Raw genomic sequence first — 11,962 nt, 5'->3', positions numbered from 1 at the left:
CCTCGTCCAACGAAGTAGGAAGGGGCGACTTGTGTCTCCAGGCACACCGTTGTTGTGAGCTGGGGGCCTTGCCCATGTGCGCCAGGTGGTGGGCAGGGACATCCGGGGGACGCTCTGTCCTGTGAGGCAGGCAGGGAAGGCCCGTGCAGAGCAGGAAGGCCTCCCTGCTCTGGCCCCTGGGAGGGGACAGGGGACCCTGGTGACCTGGGTGGATGAGGGCTGGAAAGGCAGCCAGTCCCCCTCTGCCTGAGATGTACTCACGGTTCACTCGGTTCTTGCAGGCGAAGCCCTGAGGACAGAACGAGAGAGGGTGACAGGTCAGCCCGGCCCGCCCCCTGAACCCAGCCCCGAAGGGCCAGGAGAGTCACCCGGCCCCTCACTCTCTGCAGGGGCCTGGGGGTGCCACAGTCCCCCATTCCTCCTCCGTGTCCTCGTGTGCTGGCTCCGTCCGCAAAAGCCCAGCCCAAGGTCTTGCATTCAGTGGTCAGTCAGTAAACTGTGGGACCCGGACCTGATAGACCGGCCCCGAGCCAACTACTTCCCAACTTCCGCTGCTGGTGCCCGGTGCCGGAAGCATCCCAGCGCCCCCTCCCCAGTTCGTTCTTTTTTTATTATTAAAAATTTTAATGTTTATTTTTGAGAGAGACAGAGACCGAATGCAAGTGGGGGAGGGGCAGAGAGGGAGGGAGACACAGAATCCGAAGCAGGCTCCAGGCTCCCAGCTGTCAGCGCAGAGCCCGATGCAGAGCCTGACATGGGGCTCGACATGGGGCTCGAACTCACAAGCTGTGAGATCATGACCTGGGCTGAAGTCAGACGCTCAACCGACGGAGCCACCCAGGCACCCCTACCCCCCAGTTCATTCTTGAGGCGAACCTTGGTTGAGTACCTCCTAGGCACTGATTAGGTGCTGGGGTTCGTGAATGAAAGAAAATGGGGAAGCACGCTGCCTTCGAGGAGCCTTCATTCTGAGGCCGGGGCCACAACCCAGACTGTGAGACATCGGCAAACTACACTTTAGGTTAGACGTTGAGGAAGGGTGTGGGGGACCCCAGAGGAATCAGGAAATCTGCAGGCGTGCTCAGGGCCTTGTGGGCCACGGGAATACGTGGAGCAAGGGCCGCTGAGAGCACGTGAACACTCCCTGTCCAGGCTGGCCTCCCCCCTCCGCGGCTCCTACCCCCACCAGACCGCCGCCTGACGGAGGGGCCCGTGGACGGGGGGCGTCTGAACTGGGCACCGGGGGGAGGCGGCTGGACGTCCAGGCTGCGGACCTCACTGTGACGGGTGGGCCGTGATGCCCCAGGGCGGAGTTGGGGAGAGTGCCGGCAGGGTGCGGCGGGGTGGCTGGGGCCCCGGGGCACCGCGCTGCGCCGGGCCTGTGCCCCACGGCCCCACACGTGGCAGCGAGGAGCGGCGGCCCTCTGTTCCCTTCCGGGAGAGCTGACCTTCCGCGGACCCAGGAAGCACGGACAGCTGGGGGGCTCAGAACGGAGCCCCGGCACTTGCCTCTGGTAGCACAGGTGGGGAAATGGAGACTACAAGCCGGGCCCACTCCTGCCCCTTGGATCCGTGGAGACGTGGCTACTGGTGGCCGCATCGCCTGCTCCACCCCCGGTCCAAATACACTTTCTAGTTTGGGACAGTGCTAGATGTACAGAAAAGCTGCGAAGGTGGCCCCAACAGTTTGCCCCTGATATCAATATCCCACGTCACGATGGTGCATTTGTAAAAGCCAGGGAGTCAGCTCAACTCGTTTTCCACCAACACCTGTTTTCTGTGTGATGCTGTACTCGGCCTTCCCTGCCCTTCTTCACCCCGCTGTCACCACCCCCATTTTCTGGCCACCGTTATCTCCCTGGAGGCTGCTGATGTGTCCCCCCCCCCCCAATCTCCAGTTCCCCCAAAACCTGCCAAGGTCAGAGGAGCAGACCGGACTGGATGCCTTGACCCCGGCAGCCCTGCCCATGGCCCCCTGGTGAGGAGCAGAACCCCGACGGCCGGACCCCAAGGGCACTGACCCAGGGGGTGGCAAGAGAGCTCTGCTCAGATGGAAGGGCTGAGCCAACCGGGGTGCCCTCTCCAGAATGGGACGGAGTGGTCCCCGGGGCACGGCAGCCCAGGGGTGGGAGGGTAGGAGTGGGCAGCCCAGTCCAGCAGGCCCTGGAGGTGGGACAAGGGGGAGCAGGAGCAGGGCCCCATCTGCGGCCCCGGGGGGATGAGGGAGGGGCAGTGGCTTGGGCCCTTGGCCTCCCTCGCTGCCTGCCTCAGCCTCAGATGCTGGGAATCTCTCCTTGGCATGCACCGTCTTACCTGTGACCTGAGCCTAAAACCACCCCCCACCCCCACCCCGGAGCTCCAAGAGGGAGAGGGGCCCGGGTGTTTCCCCAGGGGTGGAATGCCTGTGTCCTGGCCATTGGGCACCTCCTGCCCTCTGGGGACTGCCTGTTTGCCCTGTGTCTTAAGCAACATCCCCCCCATCCCCACCCCCACTGGTGGCTGCGGTCTGCCGTCTGCCCTTCAGCGCCCAGACCCTCTCCCCTCTGGGACACAGAAAGAGGGATGCAGGGACAAAGGTCAGGCCAGAAAAGCACCTGTGGGCAATGCGGCCCAGGGTCGCTGGTGTACCAGGAACTCCAGTGGGGCAGGGAGTGGGGCGTGGGGGTGGGGGGGCTGGCTGAGAGCCCCAGGGCCCTGCCGTGGGTGGGGTGGGGACAGAGAAGTAGCCGCGCCCCCACCTCCCCGGGGGTTTTCCGTCGGATTTCTCGGGGCTTCCCGGGCCAGGCTGGGGGCTGTCTGTACGCAGGGACCCTCCCTCCAGGAGCGTGTCTTTGGGGCGGGATCTGCGTCTCTCCCCTCCCCCCAAGCTGCCCCCACCGGCCCCGAGCTCCAGCCGGAGGACAGGACCTTGTCCTGGGTTCCACCGGCCCCGGCGGGTCTGCTCTGCGCAGCCCACGGTGCCGTGACCCCAAGCACCAGGGCGCATTCAGCACCGAGGCCCCTGCCCCGCGCCGCGGGCATCGCTGGCTCTGGGGTCCTCTGCTTCTGTCCCCCCAGCTCCCGAAGTCAGCTCAGCAAGGACGGTTTTCACGGAACGCTTCCCGAGGCCCCGGAACAGTCTTCCCGTGGGAACTTGTGGGCTGGAAGGGTCTGGGCGCAGGCGCGGGGGGTCGCCAGAGGCTGCCCCCCTCTCCTTGCTCGCCTCCCTTCCCGAGCAAACCCCTCCTCTGAGCCCGCTGCAGGCCCCTCCCCCACCGCTCAGCTGCCCCCTCACCCTCTCTTCCCCCAACCCCGCCCCCAGCCCGGCACCGAGGTGGCCGCGGGGGCCTGGCTGAGTGCGCAGTGACCCCCTTTCCCCGCGCTGCGTACCCTGCCCCCTCCGGGCCCCCGCTCTCCCCTTACCCCTCCTCCCTTTTTCTCCAGGATTTTTTCTCCTCCTCATAGCCGCTGGGTCGAAGGGGCTAAGTCCTACCCCGTCCTGTCCCCATGTGGGACCTCGGCTGGGGCCCAGCGCGGCCTCCACTCACACCCAGCTGCCCTCACCCTCAGCTCTCCATGTCTGATGGGCTTCTCAAACCCCACCTTGCAAAACCAAGGTTCCTTCCCCGAAACCTGCCCCCCTCCCCCGGGCCTCCCACTTCAGGAAGCATCTCCAGCAGCCAAGAAACTGAAGTCGGGTTCTAGGGTCCACTTTGATGTCGCCTTGTGCCCGGGATCCTCCCCCCGCCAAGCCAGCTCCCTGTGGGTGGGGCCCAGACCACCATTGCCGCGCGCGGACGGGCCCGGACCCAGATGTCTCCTCTGCACCCACCGGTCCCACCAGCAGCCAGAGGGAGACTGTCCTGGGCACTCACGGGTCCCTGCACCTCGGATCTGAGCCCGGTGCCCCTGCCTGGCCCCCTGCTCCGCCCCCCCACAAGCCCCTCGCTGAGCTCCCCGGACCCTCTGCTGGATACACTCCCAGGGCTTGTGAGGCTGCTGTTCCTCCCAGAAGAGGGAACTCGTCCTCAAGTGCCTCCAGGGTGGCCTGGGCACCGCCCCTGGAGGCCACCCCAGTCCCCTTCACAGTCACCACCACCGACATCTTTTGTTGTGCGCTGTACCAGTTAGAACACAAATCCCCGAGGTCACAGGGCACGCAGTGGGCCCTCAGACTTCCCTCCGCCCCATGTTCACGTCCTTTCTGTGCGCATGTCCCTGCTGCATCGCCCACTGTTCCCATGACACCTTCCAGGCTGCGTCCCCACCGCGCCGAGACCAGTTGTGGGCGCCGGGGGCACCGCCTGGGACACGGTGCTGCTGAACGCCTCCCTCAGGTAAGGCTGAGTCAGCTGGCCCGTGCGAAAGTCCCGGGCCGCCACCGCCGCCACCCTTCCTGAGCTGCATCCGCGGCTCCCTCCGGTCCAGGGGGGCACACTCCCGCAGCCTTCCCGGAGCGGGCTGTGCACGCAAGCCCCGCACCGTGGATGCCGAAACATGCTTTGCCGAAGCCACGGGAGGCTCCTGGCAGAGGGACGGCTCGCAGGTACACCAGCCTGCCCCCACCCCGGGGCTCTCAGCAAACATCTCCTAGGGCAGCGCTGCAGGCTGGGCCCGGCACCCCGCAGGGGCTCCCAGGCCCCCCTCGGCCTCCTCATCGCCCAGGGCCTCCCGCGCCCCTTGCCTGCCGCCCGTGTTCGTGTGGGGGTGCCCGGCCGGTGCCCCCTGTGGAGGAACCGACGCCCTCGCACCGGAGAGCCGGGGAGGCCACCTGACCCTGCACAGCATGGGGGTGGTGGGGGGGCCGGGGCTCACCTGAGAACAGGAGAGGCCACATTCTGCAATCTGGGGGATGGCCAGGCTCCGGTAAGTGCTCCAGGTCAGGGCCAGGAGCGCCACAGCGTGCCCAGCGGGCATCCGGCCCGAGTGACAGCTGCCAGGGAGCACGGTGTGCGCGCGCATGGGGGCGAGCCTGCGGGAGGTCCTGTGAAGCTGCCGCTTGCCTGCGCAGCCTGCACTCCAGCCCCAGAGACAAACGGGAGAGTCTTGAGTGAGTTTGCTCCCTGGGGCAGACACTCCCCATCCTGGTGGAAAGGAGCCCAAGTGGGCTGGCTGAAACCACAGCCCCATAACTTCCTGCCAGGTCCTGGCTCGGGCTGTGGGGCCTTCGGACTCTGGCCAGAGGCCCACGCAGTTTTAGGGTGCCAAAGGAGGCATCTGGAACCTCGAGTCTTTGGGGTTTCAGGTTACTGGGTGCCCCTCGGGGCTAGTCTCTGGATCAGGGCTGGCCGTGGGCCCATGGGGTTGGGGAGCTGTCCCCCGTGCCCCGTGGCTCCTGGGTGTACCCCCATTTCTCAGGCACTCATCTTGATGGTGGGAGATGGATGGGGGGCCGATGGCCCCGGTTGTTAGGCTTGGCTGGGTCTTCCCAGGTGCCAAGAGCCAACCGTGCAGGAGAACTCTCTCCTGGAGCGGGACCTGGGACCCCACACCACTTCTAGGGTGTCCCCGTCACCCCTCAGACGTGAGAGGCTGCCCCCTCCGCCGAGCCCTCACCCCAGAGGGCGACACCCGGGGCCTGGCTTCTGCTCAGGAATCACCCTGTGCCTTTTTTTCTCATCTGAATCCTTCTGTGTATGGACGTTTCCAGGCAGAAGCTCACGGCACCTAGTCCGCTCCAGCCTCCGTTCAGGGCAGCAGGAAGGAAAGAACTGAGGCATGGCTCTGGGACCCCTGTGTCTCCTCCCCGCCTGGGCAAGCCCAGACTCCGTGTCTGGGCTCCTTCCTGCATCTGGTGGGCAGGTGTGAGCGTCTCCGGCCCTGGGGTTGGGGGGGGGCACCATGCTCCGAGTGGGGGCACGTGAAGTGATAGACGGCTAGGGATCTGCCTGGAACCCCAACAGGGCACCCCAGGTTTGTAGGGGAGCTGACTCTGAGTGGCACCATCCCCAGGCTGGGCGCCCTGCACGGGTGGGTCCCTGGGATGGTGCAGCTGCACTGGCCCACGTGCTCCATGAAGTGACCCAGGATGAAGGAGCCTCTGCCCCAAGGATAGCACCTGCCCATGAACATCGCCCAAGGCCGTGGTCCCTGCCCTCCCGTGACCCTGGCCCAGTCTCCCACAACCCAGCCTCCCTCCATGCTGGGCCAGGGCCTCAACTCTGCCCCACCTGGTTTATAGCATGTACGGGTTGGGACTTCTGTGGTCCCTGCTGGGCTCTGGGCACCCCACCGCACGCTGCTGGCGAGGCAGAGCGAACAGAGATGGGGCTCCTATCCTATCGTGTGCTCCCCTGTGGCCGCGATGCCCAGGAGAGGGAGAGCCCGACGCCAGCCACTGTGCTGAGTAGCAGAGTGGCAGCAGGCTGGCATGTCTGGGGGTCACCGAGGAAGGCCAGGCATTGGTCTTCCCACTGTCCCTGGTCTAGCCCGCCTCCAGCACCTTCGGCCTCTGGGTCAGCCAGATGGGCTGAATCAGAAGAAAATGTGCTTCCCCAAGGGGCTCATGCTGCGTGGACTCAAGTGGGAACTGGGGTACCACATGACTTCAAGGGCACAGGCTTTCCTCGAGCGAGGCCATACGGCCACTCAGGCCCCAAGTCCCTGCTCTGTGTGTGGCTGCCCCAGGATGGGCCCACTTGCTAGGTGACCACGTGGCACCCCGAATGCGCCATCCCAGTGCCAAAGGCATGCAGGTGACCAGAAGTGGGTGGCGGATCCAACCGACCACATGCCATCGTGGTCGGGGGTGGGGGTGTGGAGAAGCATGCTGGGGATGCCCACCCCCCACCGCCCCCACTCCCTCCCTCCACCCCCCCCTCCCCCGCCGGGGCTCCTGTCTTGGGGGCAAGGGCAGGCTATGGACTCTCTCCGTGTCCACAAAGTACTGGTCCTGGTTCTTACTGTTCCATGTAGGCTTGGGGGGGCTGAGACACCCAGCCTGGGCCCAGAGAGGATGCAGGGGCCCACCCTCCTAGGAGCCTCTGTAGCCAGAGTGGCCCCCTGATGACCAGATGGCCCAGAAGTCCAACTGTGGTTGTCTCTGAGGGGTCTGACCCAGGGAGGGCACCCCCTTCACGCCCCTCACTCGGCACCAGGTTGGTGCAAAGAACCTGGACCAGCACAGCGAGATTTTTGTTGAATAAATGAGTGAATAAATAATGCCTTCCCCGAGACCTCCGGCTGGGACACGGGGTGGGGGGAGGGGAGGCGGGGGGGGGGCGCCTTCCAGCAAGGAGGGGCTCCAGAGGAGGGGGCTCCTTGGAGGAGCCCGGGACGCCAGGCGGCTGTTTGTGTTCTCTGCCCAGGGCGGCGCGGGGCGTCCTCCTCTGGCGGAGGAGGGGTACGTGGGTGTATGGATGTGGGGCGCAGGCGCCGCGATGGGGTGGGGGTCCGTAAGAAATACCATGCTAAAGTCGCACAATTTCGCTAAAATAGCTCCGTACACAAGGTCTCACATCTATGTGTCGGTTTCCAGAGAAACCAGCCACGCTCTAGGGGCCGCGGGGCCAGGGCGCGTCTGTCCCATCCCAGTCCTCGGCGTCCTGGTCCTCGGCGTCACGGGGTCGACGCGCCGCCGCCCCGCCCGCCGCCCAAGGGCACGAAGGAGGCGCCCTGCAGGACCGCGGCGCAGAAGGAGCGGCAGCGCTTGCAGGGCCGGGCGGGCGGCAGCGAGCCGAGCCGCGGCACACTAGGCAGGGCGCTGGGAGGGCCCTGGGCAGCCCTTGGGGGGAGAGAGAGAGGCCCTGAGACCGCGCCCACCTGCCTCGGCCACGCCCGCCCGCCGCCGGCCACGCCCGCCCGCCGAGCCCCCGGCCCTACGGCCGGGAAGTCACGCCCACCGCCCCGGAGCAGGCCCGCTGGCCCCAGAGACCTGTTGCCCTAAGACCAGCGCCCTGGCCACACTCGCTGGTTGCTGACGCTGCTCCCTAGGGCGCGCCTACCTCATGGCCACCCTGGGCAAGGCCAGGGTCTAGTCCAGTCCCAGCGGCTCCCAAGTCCACCCACTTCCACACAGACCCCCAACCTTCTCTCCCCGGCTTTCAGAAAACCCCAGGCTTACACTCAAGGCCAAGGGGGCCGTGTCTAGGGGCATCCCTGGAGTGAAGGCTGTGGGGACTGGGGATTGTCCCCTTTGCCCTGCTTATCTGCCCTCACAACCCTCTGCCTGTTCTCTCCTCCCGAGGGGTGGGTGGTCCTAGCCAGGTAGACTAGGCGCCCGCTAAGCGGCCCTGGCCCTCCACCTGTAGGGAGGCAAGCAGAGGGCTTGCTGTAGAGGTCATGAGCACATTTAAAGTCTGTGGAGCCCACAGCCCCATTATCACCCATGACCCTGCTCCCCATAGCCAGCCTTGGTGTCCCCCCTTGGAGCAGGGCCCAGGAGCACCTGCCTAGTGCCCCCGGAATGTCCCGCAGCCCTTGCTTAGGAGGCCAGGGAGGAGCCTGCTTGCGAAGGGTGGAGGTTCCCGGGCCATGTGGGCATGGAGGGGGCCGCGGGAACCCCAGACCTCTGGCCCTCTTCCCCCGAACTCTCCCACTGGTGCCTGAAGAGGGGTCACTGTCTCCAGCTTGTCCTCTAGCCTCCTTAGTCCCCCCAGCCCTCCTCAGCACAGGCTGTGCCCAGAAGGACCCAGCTCCACTCGCCCTGGCAGGTCTGAGCTCAGACCCTGTCCCCTCTGGGTCTGGACCAAGATGGGCTGTGGGCACGCAATTGGGTGTCAAGAGGTGAGGGCCGGGTGGCAGCCACCCATGCCCACTGCCAGTGTCCTGGGTCAGGACCCGGAGCCCCGGGCAGCCCAGTGGCTGGAGGGGCTCCGAAGGGAGGCTGGGATGTTGGGGCCGGGGGTTGCCAGAGCTGACAGATGAGGCCTGGTCTCGGTGCTGCTGTTCTGCCCATTGGCTGCCTGGGGGTGGGGGCACTGGCCCCGCGGGGGAGCCGTCCACCTCACAGGCAGGCTGGTCTCTGTGCTGGCCCCCGCACCCCGGACACCAGTGCGCTGGCCCAGGAGGTGGTGACCTTGTCGGGTGAGGGTGCTGTGGCCAGCAGGGCTGCGGACGGGTGGCCCGGCAGTGTCCGTGACAGGTGAGGGTGGGCAGGCTGGCCGTCTGGAGAGGTCATCCCCCTGTGCTGAAGCTGCTGCTTCGGGATAACCACACAGCTACTCTGACACCCCAGGATGGGGGAGGCCAGCAGGCAAGTGACATCGTGTGCCCTTCGTGGGGGGGCGGTCAAGGTCTCCAAGAAGCTGCAACCTTGGCCAGGCTCCCTCTGCCTTTGTCCTCCTGGCCTCCAGCCTTTGATCCGAGGTCACCCCCAGGGGTCTGGCCAGCCCTCTTTAGGGCGTGGGGTGGGCCTGGGCCAAGCTCCCTCCGCTCCCCCGCTGTGCTGAGGCCTGAGTCAGCCCTCGGGCTGCCCGTGGCCCAGAAGCCCAGCTGGCAAGCGTGCAGGGGCAGGGCAGGGCTCCCCAGGCTTTCCTGGCCTGGGGGCCAGGGCACTCCCCAGCCAGCAGCCGCCCAGCCCAGGAGTGCCACGGGCCGGGACGCCACGCCTATCAGAGCCACCCACCGCCAATGGCCGGTGCTGAGTCACTCCTCCGGGGGTCTGGGCGGGGTGGGTGGGAGCAGGGCCACCCAACCCATATGCAAAGCAGCCGAGGGCTTCCTGGAGCCTCGAGCAGATACTGAGCCAGAGCCCGGGCACGATGCCACCCTGAGGGGCTGGGACAAGCCTGTCCCACAGGACACGCCAGGGCCTGCGTGGGGCACGAGGGTGTGAGAGGCGGGGGTGCAGGCAGGCACACTGGCCAAGGACAGCAGCTCTGCCCACCAACGCACCCCAGGGCCAAACAGAGCCCGCCCTGGGGCCAGAAGGGACAGAGGCCAGGCCAGCTTCAAGCCAAGGAGGACGGGGCCAGGGACTGGTAGCCAGAGGTGGGTGGAGGGAGTGGGATTTGGAAGGAGAGGCCTTGACCCTGAGCCCTGGGCCCGGCTGGGGGGAGGGCTAAGCGTCAGGACAGCCGCGCCTCAGGCATCTTGCGGGTGTGAGAGGGAAGGTGGGGGGCGCTGGATGGGGGTGCACTCAGGAACGGGTGGTCTGGGGTCCAGACCACCCTTGCGGTGGAAACCACCGGACCCGGGGCATAAAATATGAAAAGCATTTTCTTAAAAGCAACAAAACACTGGCAAAAAGCAAGGAATTATCTGAACAAGGCTGCGGGCAGGTGGGCCTTTCTTCTGGGGCTTTGCCAGCCAGGGTCACCAGGAGCCCAAGGGGTGAGAGACACCCACCCTAGGTGCAAAGGTGAACGAAAATATCCCGCCCTGCCCTGCCCTGCGCCCCGGGGACTTTGAGAGTGCCACGTGGTGCTGAGCAGTGCCGTGGAAATCCCAGAGGAAACGGACCCTGAGCTAGCCTCTGAACAGATTTTCATGACAACTTCTTGTCCCTGGGCTGGGGTGAGGGTGGGGTGAGGGTCCCAGAGCATCAGGCTTTGGACTTAAAACGAGCGGCCTTCCCGGGGGCAGCGGGGGCACCAGTCCCCAATCCCCACAAGTAATTTATTTTAAGAAAATGAGGCATTTGTAATAAAATGTGAGCGAGCCTCAGGAAGTGTATGAGAGCCTGACCCCAAACTTCAAGTGTGAGAATTACGGGCCATCAGCCTACAGACTGCGAGCTACGTGCCTTTGGGTGGGTTCTGGGCTCACCGGCAGGGAAAGGAGCCACAAATACGACCAAATAGCTTTATCAGAAAGCAGAACTTCTCAAAAGTGAAGCTATAAGATAACTAAAATTAGAATTTCTGGGGTGGGATCACAGAGTACCAGGCACTGATGAGACATGTCGGGAGGCCGCTCCAGAGACCAAACAAGCGAGGGACGGGAGGTCTGGAGGTCGGCGAGCCACAGGGCTTCACAAACACCATCGAGCCACCAGGGAAGGAGGCAATGGCTTCGAGTTTCCCGTAACTGATTAGGGCACCAGTATGCAGATTAAGGAAGTCCCAGTTAGGAGGATAAAAAAGGACAGCACAGCTGGACGCGGCGGGCGGAACAGAGGGCTCTCCTGGGGAGGAAGGCAGCCGCCAGGCCCGGGCAGCGAGCGAGGGTGGGGGGACCCCACGGCAGAGGAGGAGCCGTCTCTGGAGCGCCAGCCAGAAAGACCTCTGCGGCCCCAAAAGGAGGGTGCGCGTGCCGCCCCCAGGCCCCGCCCGAGGGACATTCTAGAGCTGACTTGAGCAGAGTCCATGTTGAAAGTCTGAGACGCGTGGAGGCATGAAGGGCGAGAGGAATGTACGTGGGTAGATACAGAAAGACCCAGACGGTGTAAGCAGTGATAAGAACAACACCTAGTGGGATTAAAATAAAGACAGGATTAAGCTGCAAGACGACAGCTGCAAGAAACCAGGGGTGTGGCACCTGCCGGGCCGGAGGGTCACCGTTTGGGCTGGGCGGGGGTAGACGACGATTTTCTTAACTTCAGACTCTGGTAACTAGTAATTCGAGGCAGCCCCTGAAGGAGCAGAAATAGAGCGATCACCTCCAAACTGGAAGAAGGAACAGTTAAAGAAAAAAACAATCCAAGCAGGTAAGTGAAGTTGTCGGCCTCCAGGTTCCTGCCCGCTGTGCCCTCGGACCAGCAGGACGCCGTCACTTTGCACTCCCTAAGGCCTGCACTCCCGGCTTACCCATTCTGGAGGAAGCTGGCCGCCGTGTTCGGAGGCCCCGTGGCAAGGCGCTGAGGCCCCCAGCCGCGTGAGTGGAGGTGGGCCCGGCCTCCGTCAAGCCTGCGGATACAGCCCCCGCCAGCATCTGACCCCGTGAGAGAGACTGGGGGGCCAGCCCTACACAGTTAGGCCCCCCTTGGATTCCTGACCCCCAGAAACTCACGGGATAGTGTTTGTTGCTTTAACTTTTTAAAAAACGTTTGTTTATTTTGAGAGAGAGAGAGAGAGAGAGAGAGAGAGAGAGAGAGAGAGAGAGA

The 11,962-nt window shown here is 64.9% G+C and overlaps 1 protein-coding gene across 2 annotated transcripts in view; it reads right to left on the bottom strand.

Annotated features, from left to right (window-relative positions):
• Positions 1-11,962, bottom strand: part of LOC121040130 (putative interleukin-17 receptor E-like) — a 75,287-nt gene that overhangs the window by 18,653 nt on the left and 44,672 nt on the right. Inside the window, exons 1-2 of one of the 2 annotated variants that reach the window (XM_040490506.1) lie at positions 4,795-5,001; positions 262-289 (exon numbers count right to left, since the gene is read on the bottom strand). The exons of the other annotated variant lie outside the window; for it this stretch is intronic. Coding sequence (XP_040346440.1) covers positions 262-289; positions 4,795-4,941 — 175 coding nt within the window. The 5' untranslated portion in view covers positions 4,942-5,001. Of the gene's footprint in view, positions 1-261; positions 290-4,794; positions 5,002-11,962 lie in introns of those variants that run through there. 2 annotated transcript variants of the gene reach the window in all.

The sequence above is a fragment of the Herpailurus yagouaroundi genome, unplaced genomic scaffold (assembly GCF_014898765.1).
Source record: "Herpailurus yagouaroundi ecotype Mexico unplaced genomic scaffold, PumYag 182, whole genome shotgun sequence".
Classification (NCBI taxonomy): Eukaryota; Metazoa; Chordata; class Mammalia; order Carnivora; family Felidae; genus Herpailurus; species Herpailurus yagouaroundi.
Note: the sequence above shows the minus strand (reverse complement) of the source record. Positions and strands in the feature narration are given on the sequence as shown.